This window comes from Mandrillus leucophaeus, unplaced genomic scaffold, assembly GCF_000951045.1.
Source record: "Mandrillus leucophaeus isolate KB7577 unplaced genomic scaffold, Mleu.le_1.0 Scaffold418, whole genome shotgun sequence".
Classification (NCBI taxonomy): Eukaryota; Metazoa; Chordata; class Mammalia; order Primates; family Cercopithecidae; genus Mandrillus; species Mandrillus leucophaeus.
Genome location: NW_012104454.1, coordinates 95,366 through 110,688, shown reverse-complemented (window position 1 = coordinate 110,688; position 15,323 = coordinate 95,366). Strand labels below are relative to the sequence as shown.

General features: G+C 44.7%; 1 protein-coding gene across 1 annotated transcript in view; it reads left to right on the top strand.

The window, feature by feature from the left end:
- Nucleotides 1-1,529: 1,529 nt before the first annotated feature.
- LOC105548622 (GON-4-like protein) overlaps nt 1,530-15,323 on the top strand; it is an 82,334-nt gene continuing 68,540 nt past the window's right edge. Inside the window, exons 1-2 of the mRNA XM_011992710.1 lie at nt 1,530-1,599; nt 4,551-5,081. Coding sequence (XP_011848100.1) covers nt 4,577-5,081 — 505 coding nt within the window. The 5' untranslated portion in view covers nt 1,530-1,599; nt 4,551-4,576. The remainder of the gene's footprint in view (nt 1,600-4,550; nt 5,082-15,323) is intronic.

Sequence of the window (15,323 nt, the reverse complement as noted above, 5' to 3'; positions counted from 1 at the left end):
CCCCCGTCTCTACTAAAAAAATACAAAAAACTAGCCGGGCGAGGTGGCGGGCGCCTGTAGTCCCAGCTACTCGGGAGGCTGAGGCAGGAGAATGGCGTTAAACCCGGGAGGCAGAGCTTGCAGTGAGCTGAGATCCGGCCACTGCACTCCAGCCTGGGCGACAGAGGGAGACTCCATCTCAAAAAAAAAAAAATCATTTAATTGTACACGTAAAACAGATAGATATTGTGGTATGTAAAGCTGTCTTTTTTAAAAACAAACAAACAAACAAAAACTAATGAAAAGTGCCAAAGTTAATCAGTGTTGAATTGTTTTTCATGAGCCTCACTGTGCTTAGGGTTTCGTATGAGAGAGAGGCCAAACCAAAGGATCTGTGTATTCTGTAGGTCAAAGGACAACACACGTGAAACTCTGAGCTTCTGGAGTCTTCCTTGGTATTTGGGAGAGTTGGTGTGATTCAGGTTAGAGTCAGACTACTGCCAATTATAGCCGTGTTTGGGTAAATTTGAACCTTCATTTTGGCTGTGGATAATTTCATCCTGTTGGATTCTGTTTACAGATAGGATTAGTTCAAATGTATAAATTTTTGTTGGTGGTTTACCTGTAAAATGAGGGGGTTGAAAGTATTTTTCCAGCTTTTGACATTCTGTTTTTATTTTTATTATTATTTTTTTAGTCTCCGTGGATTCCAGACATTCTGTATTTCTAGAAAAGTGGAAATAACATCATTTTAGGAGTCATTCATTCATTAATTCGCTCATTCGAAAAGCGTGTATTGAATTATTGAACATCTGTTACACCCCAGGCAGCCTCCTGGACACTGGGTCAATGCATTATTAGCTAGAATTAGGAGACTTAATACCTGATTCTCCTTGATAGCTGTCTGTGTACCATTGTGAAATCACCTACTCAGCTGAGCCAGAACTTTGTCCTGTGCAAACTGGAATATGATATAATAATCTCATAGTTTATTGTGGAGACCACGTCACCTAAGAAAATGTGAGAGCATTTTGTAAAATGTAGAATATTGTACATATATGAATAATTACTGTAGCCTGAGTCCAAGACTGCCTTAGCAACCTCCACCTCCCGGGTTCAAGCGATTCTCCTGCCTCAGCCTCCGGAGTAGCTGCGATTACAGGCGTGCGCCACCACGCCCAGCTAATTTTATATATTTAGTAGAGACGAGGGTTCATCATGTTAGCCAGGCTGATCTCGAACTCCTGACCTCAGGTAATCCGCCCTCCTCCGTCTCCCAAAGTGCTGGGATTACCGGCGTGAGCCATGGCGCCCGGCCCCTAAATTAGCTGTTAATCTAAACCACTGAACCTTAACCTCATTTTTGAGTAGGCTAACTCCATGGGCAGAGAAAGTCAAGTAGTGCCTTTAAATTTTTTTTGCCAATAACTGACGCACTAGCGCTGTGGCTTCACTCTGCCCTCAAATGGGATGGCGCATAGTGTTAGGCGCATGCTCCTTGATGCCCTGCGGCGCGGCGCTCCTAGGCTCGGGGACGCGCACGCAATTCGCTGTCGTTGGCTGACTTCCGGTGGTGCCAAACCCGTTTCCGCGGAATCAGGCCGGCAGGTGAGGGTACAGGTTTATGTGTGGTGGGGTGGGAAGAGGCAGGTGGGAGCTGGGACACCTGGGCGAACGATGTCCAGGACGAGAGGGTCCGGTCTGAGGGTGGACGCGGGGTGCGTAGCGGAAGTTAAGGGCGTGAAGGTCTGTAGTTGGGAATGGGGATTGGGGCCAGCCCTGGGCACCGAGGTGGAAGCGCGGTTAGGACCCCTTTTGAAAATGTTTTCCTAGGAGAGGGCCGTGCCGGGGCTGCCTCCACATTGGCATTCATTCACCCTGCTGGTCCGACTTGGGTTCCCAAAAAAGCGGACTCTGTCGAGCTACTGTTGTGTTTGAAGTGCCTGGAGCTGAAGTAGCTGTCTTTTTTCCTTTTTTTTCTTTCTTTCTTTTTCTTTTGTTTTCCTTTTTTTGATCTCAGTAATTATCTGTGAAATAAAAGAGTTGCCCTGGCTACTCCCATTCTATTTCTCATCCAGTCACCACCATCTCTCACAGGAATCTAACGAAATCTTCATGTTTTATTAAGCTTTAATTACTAAGGACATCAGTTGATTGAGGGGATGGAGAATCTCCCCTAATGTCTTGGAGAAACAGAAGGGAGGTTTAAAACTAACTATAGGTCGGGCGCGGTGGCTCATGCCTATAATTCTAGCACTTTGGGAGGCTGAGGTGGGAGGATCGCTTGAGGCCAGGAGTTTGAGACCAGTCTGGGTAATAAATTGAGACCCCGTCTCTACAAAAAAAACAAAAAACAAAAAACATCGCTGAAGGTTGTGGCAAGTGCCTGTAGTCCCGGCTACTTGGGAGGCTGAGGCCAGAGGGTCATTGGAGCCCAGGAGTCTGAGGCTGCAGTGACTAGGATCTTGCCACTGCACTCCGATCTGGGCAACAGAGCGAGACCTTGTCTCTGGAGAGAAAGAGAGAAAGAAAAGAAAGAAAGAGAAATCTAACCTTAGACTCTTAGAGTTACAAAGAACTTTTGTTTTTCAGTTCTCTAGTTCCAGCTTTCATCTAGTACTCTGATAAGTGGACATTCAGGCTTTGCTTGAACATTGCCAGTGATCTGACACAAGGCGATTTATTCTATTGTTGGATCTATTTATGACAGTAAAGTTTTCCTGGGTAATAAGATGTCTTTTTTTTTTTTTGGAGACAGAGTCTTGCTCTGTTGCCCAGGGTGGAGTGCAGTGGCATGATCTTGGCTCACTGCAACCTCCACCTCCTGGGTTCAAGTGATTCTCCTGCTTCAGCCTCCCCAGAAGCTGGGACTACAGGTGCCCACCACCACGCCTGGCTAATTTTTGTATTTTTTAGTAGAGACAAGGTTTCACCATATTGACCAGGCTGGTCTCAAACTCCTGACCTTGTGATCCGCCCGCCTTGGCCTTCCAAAGTGTTGGGATTACAGGTGTGAGCCACTGCACCCAGCCACCATCAGTTTTTATATAATGCTTAACAGTTGGCCCAAATGCTGCACAGAATAAGTTGTTTAACCTCTGTTTCATTTATTATTCAGGGAGCTTTCACTGAGTATCTACAATATTCAGTGACATGTGGAGTATCTACAATACCCAAATACTGAACTGGTGCAGTGGCTTGGATGGAACCGTAATCCCAATGACTTGGGAGGCTGAGGTGGGAGCGTTGCTTGAGCCCAGGAGGTCGAGGCTGCCGCGAACTATGTTCATGCCATTGCAATGCAGCCTGGGTGACAGAGCAATACCTTGTTCCAAAAAAAACCCAGATACTGCTGGATGTTAGGGATATGAGTTGAATTAATCCTGTTTCTCAAAAAGCTCATAGTTTTGGAGGAAGCAGACGAGGAACAGAAAGACGAGAAACCATTACAAAACTGATAAGTATTGTAAAAGAGGTTTGCAAACAGGTACTAAAAGTACATAGAGGATACCCTCTGGTTTAGGTCAGTAGTGCCCTTAAAATGTGATAACTAGAATTGAAGCAAAAAACCAAGAAGTAACATAGCACAGAGGATAGTAGGACTCTCATCTTCCTTGTTTCAACACAAAATTTGTTAATATAGCCTAACCGTTTCTTTTTTTTTTTTTTTTTGAGATGGAGTTTTACTCTTGTCGCCCAGGCTGGAGTACAATGATGAGCGATTTTGGCTCATGGCAGCCTCCATGTCCAGGTTCAAGTGATTGTCCTGCCTCAGCCTCTGGAGTAGTTGAGATCACAGGCGTGCACCACCATGCCTGGCTAATTTTGTATTTTTAGTAGAGACAAGGTTTCTCCATGTTGGTCAGGCTGGTCTCGAACTCCTGACCTCAGGTGATCTGCCCACCTCGGTCTCCCAAAGTGCTGGGATTACAGACGTGAGCCAACACCCGGCCAACATAGCCTAACCTTTTAAACAGTCACACTTTGCTTTTGATTTGTTTCCGTTAATGGAAATACCTGTTTATTAAAACAGCAATAGCAAACATATATTGATCATTTACCATCTAATGAAGTGGATGCTACTATATTCCATTTTATAGCTGAAAAAACTGAGATTCAGGATGAGTAACTCACACAAGGTCATAAAGCTGGAGAGAAGGTGACTCGGGAAACATCCAGACAGTCTGACTCCATAGTTTATTCTCAGCATCATGCTAGTCTACCACCCTGATGGTAATAATAACAATGTTTATTAATCTCTTACCCTTTAATTCTTGTAACAATTCTATGAAGTAAGAGCAATTATTTTTTACTGTTGAGGATACTGAAGACTTGCAAAGTTAAATCACTTGGCCAAGGTAACAGTAGTCCATCAGTAGTAATCAGTAGAGTTGAGATTTGAACTCAGTCACTTAACTGCTGTCTCTCAGCTTCCACCTAAAGGGAAATTGTGCGTTTGGTGTGAAGTATTGTATTCGTGATTGAACATGAATAAATGAAAAGATAATTGAGTAAATGTTACTACGATTAATTAATATGAAGGCAGTAAGAACTTGTTTTTATTCTTTCAGAATGGAACAAAAGTGGGACTTTTAAAATGTTGCCCTGTAAGAAGAGAAGAACTACAGTGACAGAGTCCCTGCAGCATAAAGGCAATCAGGAGGAAAACAACGTAGACCTAGAATCAGCTGTTAAACCAGAATCTGACCAGGTTAAGGACTTGAGGTCGGTGTCACTGTCCTGGGATCCAAGTCATGGCAGAGTAGCTGGCTTCGAAGTACAATCTGTGCAGGATGCAGGAAATCAGCTTGGTATGGAGGATACATCTCTGAGCTCTGGGATGCTCACCCAGGACACAAATGTACCAATTCTAGAAAGTGTTGATGTTGCCATCTCTCAGGGAATCACCCTACCTTCCTTGGAGTCTTTTCACCCCCTTAATATACACATTGGTAAAGGAAAACTCCAGGCTACTGGCTCAAAAAGAGGGAAAAAAATTACACTGAGGCCTGGGCCAGTTACCCAAGAAGACAGACGTGATCATCCTATCCTAAAGGAGCCTTTTTCAGAAGAGCCTAGTGAAGAAGTCAAGGAAGAAGGAGGTAAGGTATAAAAGGTCTCTAGGTTACATTCTTGTCAATACCTCTTTGCCATTGCTATTTCTGGGTGCCTTTACAGAGTAGTATTTCTGAAAGGGGATATTGATTTGGTACGGAATTAGAACTGTTGTGTTTCTAAGGGTCAGCAGTTAACTAGTTTTTTTCATGAGACAGAATCTTGCTCTGTCACCGGGCTAGAGTGCAATGGTGGGCTCTCGACTCACTGCAGCCTCCACCTCCTGGGTTCAAGCGATTCTCCTGCCTCAGCCTCCCAAGTATCTGGGATTACAGGCATGTGCCACCACTCCTGGCTAATTTTGTATTTTTAGTAGAGACGGGGTTTCACCACATGGGTCAGGCTGGTCTCGGAACTCCTGACCTCAGGTGATCCATTCGCCTTGGCCTCCCGGAGTGCTGGGATTATAGGTGTGAGCCACTGTGCCTGGCCAGCAGTGAACTTTAGGAATGAATATAGACTTTCCTTTCCCCTCCCATTCCCTATATCCACTTCTGTATCCCTTTCATTCCATTCTCTCATCCTTTATTTGGTGTGTCTGGAGATGTGTATGGTCTTTTGTGATTGGGCAGCAGCTTAAAGGGGGAGACTACTGCCTGGGACACTGGGAAAGGCTCTACTGAGATGAATGACCCTTCCAATTTGAAGGATGAATTGCGGTTTGACAGAAAATGGTATGGGCACATAGGCCGAGAACAGTACACAAAGATACACTGGCAGAAGAGGATGGTGACATGGTTGCTTGGAAGAGGTGGTGGGAGATGACTTCTTTTTTTGTTTGTTTTTTTTTTTGAGACGGAGTCTGTCTCTGTCGCCCAGGCTGGAGTGCAGTGGTGTCATCTTGGCTCACTGCAACCTCCGCCTCCCGTGTTCAAGTGATTCCCTTGCTTCAGCCTCACGCATAGCTGGGATTACAGGTGCCCGCCACCATGTCCGGCTAATTTTTGTATTTTTATTGGAGACAGGGTTTCCCCATGTTGGCCAGGCTGGTCTCAAACTCCTGACCTCAGGTGATCCACCTACCTTGGCCTCACAAAGTGCTGGGATTATAGGCGTGAGCCACCGCGCCCTACTAAGATGACTTTAGAGTAGTAGATTGTGCTAAGATTGTGAAGGGTTTTGTTTTTCATACCAAGGCATTTGAGCTTTTCCTGTAGGTAGGTGATAGTCATTTAAACGGCTAAGCAGAACACATTTATGCTTTAGAAAAGATACCAACTTCTCTTATTCATTTTTTTTTTTTTTTTGAGACAGATTCTCACTCTGTCACCCAGGCTGGAGTACAGTGGTATGATCTCGGTTCACTGCAACCTCCACCTCCCCTATTCAAGTGATTCTCTTGCCTCAGCCTCCTGAGTAGCTAGTATTACAGGCGCCCGCCACCATGCTCAGCTAATTTTTGTATTTTTAGTGGAAATGGGGTTTCACCGGGTTAGCCAGCCTAGTCTTGAGCTCCGAACCTCAGGTGATCCACCTGCCTTAGCCTCCCAAAGTGCTGGGATTACAGGCATGAGCCACCACACCTGGCCGAGATTGTGAAGGGTTTCGTTTTTCATATTAAGGCATTTGAGCTTTTCCTGTAGGTAGGTAGGTGATTTTTTTCTTTTTTTTGAGCTCTGTTGCCAGGCTGGAGTGCAGTGGCACTCACTGCACTGTCTGCCTCCTGGGTTCAAGCAATTTTTCTACCTCAGCCTCCCAAGTAGCTGGGACTACAGGCGCATGCTGCCATGCTCAGCTATTTTTTTTTTTTTTTTTTTTTTTTTGTATTTTAGTTGAGACAGGGTTTCACCATGCTGGCCACTCTGGTCTCGAACTCCTGACCTCGTGATCTGCCGACCTCAGCCTCTCAAAGTGCTAGGATTACAGGTGTGAGCCACCGCACCTGGCGTATTCATTCATTTTGACTGTTAAGATGTTTTCCTTTTTGCCGAATTTTAAGTCCACTTGAGTCTCGCTCTGTGGCCCAGGCTGGAGTGCAGTGGCGCCATCTCAGCCACTGCAAGCTCCGCCTCCTGGGTTCACGCTGTTCTCCTGCCTCAGCCTCCTGAGTAGCTGGGACTACAGGCACCCGCCACTATGCCCGGCTAATTTTTTGTACTTTTAGTAGAGACGGGGTTTCACTGCGTTAGCCAGGATGGTCTCGATCTCCTGACCTTGTGATCCGCCCACCTTGGCCTCCCAAAGTGCTGAGATTACAGGCGTGAGCCACTGTGCCTGGCCTTAAGTCCACTTGTTCTTATTTTGTCCTACTGGTACCTTTTCAGCATGTGGTGTTTTATTGTGTCTGTGTGTGTTTATATTGAAGAATTTTATGTTTCTGACCCTGCTGTGTTTGAAAACTGATGGAGTGCCCAAGATGAGGGAGTTTAGCATTAATCTTGATGGTGTACTGTGTTGGTCATGCCCTCTCTGGCATGAGCTGCCTGAAGCACATTGTCAAAGATGAAAGCTCTTTTGGGGAAAAGTGCTCTCCTGTGAAATCATCCCTTGTCATAGCATATTACTGTATATCTACAACCTCATTCACAGTAGCTTGCATTGTTGTATTGCTTTTGGGACACCTGTGTTTTATCTGGAAATGTAGATAGAAATAGCAGTATTTTTTTTTTTTTTATGTATTACATATTGTTTCACTGCTAATCCTCTACACAACTTTTTTTAGAATAAAAAAGGGTAAATAGCTTGTGCCATTTTGCTAATTACATAGATTTGACTTTTGATCACAAATAAAAAAAAAAACAAGGCAGGACATTGTCCTGCACATAGTTGATGTGGACAAATACTTTTTATTACTTTGAAATTCTTATTTTGATAGTTTTCTACTTAATGAGGCAAGTGTGTAAGCCTCAGTCTTTTTGAGTTCTCATTATTTAGACATAAGGAAAGGAGAAATGAAGGTTTTTCTTTATTCTCCCCATGCCTTTCCTTTTTTTTCTCTTTTATTCTTTTTTTTTAAAAGTAAGAGCAGAGTATACTAGATGAGGACAACTTAAGGTGATACTGGAATTTAGGTGTTTTTACTGGAAAAAAGGCATTTCCTTTGTGATGGTTTAAAGAAAATAGTAAGGAGATAAGAATCAGTTCAACTACTTAAGTCAGGAAGTCAGGAGAGATATATACAAAGCATAGGAGGGAATCAAGTTTTCTTGCTTTTTTTTTTTTTTTTTTTTTTGAGACAGAGTCTCATTCTGTTGCCCAGGCTGAAGTGCAGTGGCTCCATCTTGACTCACTGCAACCTCTGCCTCCTGGGTTCAAGCAATTCTCCTGCCTCAGCCTCCCGAGTAGCTGGGACTACAGGCGTGTATCACCATGTTTGGCTGATTTTTGTATTTTAGTAGAAACGGGGTTTCACCATGTTGGTCAGGCTGGTTTCAAACTTCTTTTTTTTGAGACGGAGTCTCGCTCTGTCGCCCAGGCTGGAGTGCAGTGGTGCGATCTCAGCTCATTGCAAGCTCCGCCTCCCGGGTTCATGCCATTCTCCTGCCTCAGCCTCCCGAGTAGCTAGGACTATAGGCGCCCACCACCACGCTCGGCTAATTTTTTGTATTTTTAGTAAAGATGGGGTTTCACCGTGTTAGCCAGGATGGTCTCGATCTCCTGACGTCATGATCCGCCTGCCTCGGCTTCCCAAAGTGCTGGGATTACAGGCTTGAGCCACTGCACCCGGCCTCAAAGTTTTTCAAGAGCCATGAAGGATCTCCCTAGACCGGAACATGGGAGGACGTGGGGCTGAGGCTTCTGTAGTCACTGTGCCTTCCATTACGCTGGTGGTAGACTTTTAGTAGGTGCTCAATAAATCATTTTGAGTGACTGAGACCAACTTTGGGGTAAGGATTTTGTTTTTTTTCTGCTGAGACAGTGTTACTCTGTTTCCTAGGCTGGAGTGCGATGGTGTGATCTCGGCTCATTCCAGCCTCTGCCTCCCAGGTTCAAGCGATTCTCTTGCTTCAGCCTCCCGAATAGCTGGGATTACAGGTGGCCACCACCACATACAGCTATTTTTGCATTTTTAGTAGAGACAGGGTTTTACCATGTTTGCCAGGCTGGTCTCGAACTCCTGACCTGAGGTGACCTGCCCGCCTCGGCCTCTCAGAGTGCTGGGATTACAGTCATTAGCCACTGCACCCAGCCCAGAAATACTATTAGTAGTAGTATTATACAACTTCCTTGTATGATAAAAGACTCCACAAAAAGTATTCAACATGAATTATGATAATTCTGTAGTTTTAGTAAGCCATTGCAGTAACCTATAAAACACATTTTGATGTCTAACTTTATCTGTCAGATTTTTTTTTTTGTCTGAAAATGACAGATCCTTTGTTCTGAGTTTTGATTTAAAACATATAATCTCTTTATCTGTGTGACATTTAAAAGAAGCAGAAGACATAGTTCTAACCTCAGGAAGTTTAGAATCGTAATTGGGAAGACAACCATAAGCACATACTTTTTGGAATTGGAGCTTGAAGGATTCACAGGATTTGATAGACTGTTAGGGAAGAAGTGGAAGTAGAATAGCATATTCTGCAAACATGTAGAAATGCTGTGTTTGTGTGGGAGAGTACTAAGGCTTCAGGTAGAAAGAGCAGATCCAGATTACAGAGAGCCTTGAAGCTTTCGCCTTAAGACCTTAAGATTTAGAATAGGATGCTGGCAGTAAGGGTAGAGAAGAATGGGTATACCATGGATACATTACAAAGAAATAATTAACACTGCTCAGAGATTGACATGTAAGATATCTGGAGTAGGGGATGGTGATGCATGCCTTCATGGGGAAAGTATTTAAGACTTTGAATTTGAGTTCAGATTTGGGTATGAGGTATGCAGGTGAACCTCAAAATTGGGGCTTAGCCCAAGGGGGTTCTTGGCTTTGTGCAAGGTTCATGAGCAAGCCAATAGAGAAAAAGGAAAGCAAGTTTATTAGAGCAGCAGAGTACAGGAAATGGCTGCCCCATAGACACAGCAATAGCAGCAGCCCTTGTGAATAGATAGCTATTCCTTGACTATATACTAAATAAGGGCAGGTTATTCATCAATATTCTAGAAAAGGGGCAGGGAGTTCCCAGAACCAAGAGATCCTCCCGTTTTAAACCATTTAAGGTAACTTCTAGGGGTTGCCATGGCATTTGTAAACTGTCGTGGCACTGGTGGGACTTTTCTTCTTTGTATGTATGTGAGTATGTATGTTTTTATTTATTTTTTATTTTTTTTGAGACAGAGTCTTACTCTGTTGCCCAGGCTGGAGTGTAGTGGCACGATCTTGGCTCACCACAACCTCTGCCTCCTGGGTTCAAGCGATTCTCCTGCCTCAGCCTTTCGAGTACCTGGAACTACAGGCATGCACCACCATGCCCGGCTAATTTTTTTGTTGTTTTTTTTTTTGAGACAGAGTCTCACTCTGTTGCCCAGGCTGGAGTGTGGTGGCACGATCTCGGTTCACTGCAACCTCCGCTTCCTGGGTTCAAGCGATTCTCCTGCCTCAGCCTCCTGAGTAGCTGGGGTTATAGGTACCCACCACCATGCCCAGCTAATTTTTGTGTTCTTAATAGAGACAGGGTTTCACCATGTTGGTCAGGCTGGTCTCGAACTCCTGACCTCGTGATCTGCTCTCTTCAGCCTCCCAAAGTGCTGGGATTACAGGCTTGAGGCACTGCACCTGGCTTTTTTGTATTTTTAATTGAGATAGGGTTTCGCCATGTTGGCCAGGCTGGTCGTGAACTCCTGACCTCAGGTGATCTGCCTGCCTCAGCCTCCCAAAGTGCTGGGATTACAGACATGAGCCACCACGCCCGGCCCGTTTTTATTTTTTAAAACCAGTCCATTTAATTGTGTCTTTCAAGGTAAACAATATACGGAGCCTGGATCCCAAGCCTGAGAATGCTAGAGCTATGGGTCCAAAACTTGTGGTATTCTCAGAGTTCAGAAGGGTTAGAACTCATGGTGTTACGAGGCAGAGAACATACGGAATTTGTGTATTCCATTTAGCAATTTTGTAAATTACCAGAAACAGACCGTAAGAGTCTTTCAAGATGGGAAAAATTCAACTCCTGGTTTTGTTTTGTTTTGTTTTGTTTGAGACATAGTTTTGCTCTTGTTTCCCAGGCTGGAGTGCAACGGCACAATCTCAATGGCCCCTCCTCAGTTCAAGCAATTCTTCTGCCTCAGCCTCCTGAGTAGCTGGAACTACAGCTCAGCTAATTTTGTGTGCCACCACGCTCAGCTAATTTTTGTATGTTTAGTAGAGACGGGGGTTCACCATGTTGGCCAGGCTGGTCTCAAACTCGTGACCTCAAGTCATCCACCCACCTTGGCCTCTCAAAGTACTGGGATTATAGGCGTAAGCCACCATGCCTGGCCCAGGACAGCTTTTTAACAAGCAGTTAAAGTGGAAAAGAACCCCCTAGTAGCACACTGATTTAGTTTATAAGATTTTAGTTTACAAATTAAAAAGTCTATATGGTTTACATTTTCTCCTTTTTCTTTTTATATCACTTTTTTCCTTTATCTTTCTCTTTGTCGTCTTTTGTATCCTTTTTTGCTCTCTTCTTTTTCCTATCTTTCTTCTCCACATCCCAGTTGGCAATCTTGTTGATGAGGTTGTGCAGGGTGATCACAGAATGGATCGGTGAGGCCAAGTACACCACCACCATTTGGTTATTGGTCTTCGGTAAAAGGCCTTGACAAGGGCCGGGCACGGTGGTTCACGCCTGTATTCCCAGCACTTTGGGAGGCCGAGGAGGGTGGATCACCTGAGGTCAGGAGTTCAAGACCAGCCTGACCAATATGGAGAAACCCCGTCTCTACTAAAAATACAAAATTAGCCAGGCATGGTGGCGCATGCCTGTAATCCCAACTACTCAGGAGGCTGAGGCAGGAGAATCGCTTGAACCTGGGAGGCAGAGGTTGCGGTGAGCCGAGATCACACCATTGCACTCCAGCCTGGGCAAAAAGACTGAAACTCTGTCTCAAAAAAAAAAAAAAAAAAGGCCTTGACAAACTTCAGTAGGCTGATGACTGGCAGCAGTTTGAAGACCTCCTGAAGCTGATAGATGATTTGGTGGTTGGTGGACAGTTTGCCTGTGGCAACTTTTTCCAGGTAGCTTCTGATACCCAGAAGCTTGGAGTTCAGTCCCTTCAAATCCAGGACCTGGTTTGTGATCCACTGGGAAAGAGTGCCCACTGTAGTGTCTTTGATGTCTTGTAGCAAGTGTTTAACTCCAATTTCCTTAGCTTCCTCTGCTCCAGTTTCACTGGTCACATGCTCAAATGTTTTCAAGGCTGAAGTTCCATCATCATAGATTTCTCCTGAAATATATGCTTCTATAGGCAGCCCTAAGTCCTTTGGCTTCATGTCACTAGTGACCAATACTGAGTTATGGCAGTATCTTTTCATGATTTCATTGAAGGCAGTGTCATTCTTGTGTAGTTTAGGGCCTGTGTGGTACCACCCAACTGTTCTTTCTCTGGCATTCATCCTCTTAAACATCCTATATGTGTTTTCCAAATAATCGTGGGCTAAAAAACAATCATCTGTGTCATCTTCATTAAAAGGGACTGCAGAACTGCTGGATACATCAAGTACTTTCATTTGCCATGACTGCAAAAGCACATGAAGAATGCATTTCTGTTTTCCAACCTTGCTGATTCTGTTGAAATGATCCACCACACTGAGCAGTATACCTGGGGGTGGACCACCACCTTCTGCATCACCAGGTCCAGCCTCATGATACACTCTGGTCACCAGGCCTGGCTCCCTGTGACCCACTGGAGTTTCTTTTAGCATGGAAATGCATTATAATTAGTGTGTAATAAGCAGTGAGAACAACCAAAGGTCACTTTTGTTGCCATCTTGGTTGTAACTGGTTTTGGCTGCTTTCTTTGCTGCATCCTGTTTTGATCAGGGTTTTGTTCTTGTTTTCTTCAGCAAGGGTCTCTGGCCAGTGCTTGGAAAACAAATCCTGCTTCTGTCCTACCTAACTCCCCACATTATATACTCCCTTTCAGTCTTAACAGGGTTGTAGAAGGGTGGAAGTCCATCTTCTGCAACTGCTTCCTGTTGTTTTTATGGGCATTGGCCCTGCCTAGCACTGGAGGAGTAAAAATCTCTTGATACCTCATCTAAGGGATCAGAACAAGGATTGTTGGAAGCCATGTGCTAGCATCATCTTCACATGGAAATTGTTGCAATCTAGAAGACACAAACTTTACAAGGAGGCTGTAGGAGGCAGGGCCAAAGACTGATAGTTATAGGATAGCCACTAGAGGTCCTAAAAAGAGTAGAAACCAGGTGAGACTTGGGAGGGTGTTTTCTTTGTTGTTATTTTTTGGGTTTTTTTGAGACAGGATCTCGCTCTGTCACCAAGGCTGGAGTGCAGTGGTGTGATCGTGGCCCACTGCAGCTTCAACCTCCCAGGCTCAAGTGATCCTCCTGCCTTAGCCTCCTGAGTAGCTGGGAACACAGGTGTGTGCCAGCAACACCCAGCTGATTTTTAAATTTTTTTGTAGAGACAGTCTCACTATGTTGCCCGGGCTGGTCTTGACTCATCCTCCCACTTTAGCCTCCCACAGTACTGGTATTGCAGGCGTGAGCCACTGTGCCTGGCCAGGAGGGTACTTTTTATGGTTTATAGTTGGGGTCAGTTCCCTGGTTATATATATGTAACCAGGTGGCTTGCTCTTAGAACTTTTGAGTGTTAACCTCAACCTGTCCAGAGTTGTTAATATATGTGCAGCAGGTCTTATTGATAACAGTGCAGACTCCACCTTTTTCAGTCAATAAACAATCTAAGACTAGTCTGTTGTCAGGGAGTCCAGAGATTCCTGAATTCTTCTTAATGTCTGACTTGTGTTGGTGGCCAGAGATTCTAGGGCCTGAGTTATGTTTCTTAGCGTTGACTTCTGGTATGCAAAGCCCCCCACACGGGGCCACCACCCCTCTTGCTGTCCCAATTCCTGTAAAAATTAATCCTATTGCTCTTTTACTTCTTGTTTTTCTAGGTTTTATGGGGTTATGAATGGATACCCCCTGAAGGGATAATGGTGGCCAAAATACGTTCACTGGTGTTTCAAGGTTTTGATAAGCAAAATAGAAAGCTATTCCTAGAAGAATAAATGGTTCCCTACAGGGTTGGAAGTGGGTGTGGGGTAGGATTTCTTCCCCTAAAGGTGAACCCAGATGGGTCACAAATTGAATCCTTGCAAGGTATGCCGTGCATTTTTTTATTGCCAAACTGGGTCTATAGAGATACCTTTTCCAGGTTCCAATGCGGGTGATTGGATAGACCTCATTTTCCACCAGAGGGTGGTACCTCCATCTTTCCAGATTAAGCAGTCGTTTCTCCCTTGCATGTATTGGTCCTGGAGGAGGCACCATGTATAGTCTCCTTGTTTACCGGTGGGATCCCATTTGCCCCCCCATGGCCTTGGGAATTTGGCCACTAGGGTTAGTTCAAAGCATCATGGGGAATTTCTGTCTCTGTGTCATTGTCACAACAATTTGTGCAAAAGATAGTATCATTAGTACACTGGAGCTGTAGATACCCAGCGTCCTAGGTCCAGGTAATAGTAGGGGGGTAGGAGGGTGGTTGGAGAGGAGTCAGGTGAATCTGTTAAGTGTGGGAGAGAGCCATTTTACAAGTAGGGGCCTAGGTACCAGAGGAACACTATGGCCAATTAGGAGGTTTGGGGAGATGGCTGTGAGGTTTGCAGGTTGCACCAGAGGGTGATGCTGTCTATCCTGAGGGTGCTGATGACAGATTCCGCAATCATGCATGCTATTTCCCGATGCTATAATTCTAGAAATGTTTACTATGGAGTTTTGTTCCCATTCCACAGTGAGTTAGATTGATTAGAAGCAGGGAGCAAGAAGAACAGGGACAACTGGGTATCACACTGGGCTTTAGGGTGGTCCCTATACTCAATAAGGACAAGTAAGGTGTTTCTCAGGAGGAGGTGGTTGCTACTTATCTGTCTTGTGAAATGGCAGCTTTAAGTCTTCCAGAGGTTTGCAGGTGTAGGTCATAGTGTCCTAGTCTTGTGCCTGTAGGGATTCACAAAAAACAGGTTTGTTTAATCCAGGACAGGTGTACCTAGCTAGTGATTCCCCGAAGTTTAACAGCAATGGGAGTGCTTAACAATACCTAATGGGGAGTGGGGGCCCTTCCATATTGATTATATTACAATTGATCTTCAAGGGATACTTCTTTCCAAGTTTGTTTTTTTTTTTTTTTTTT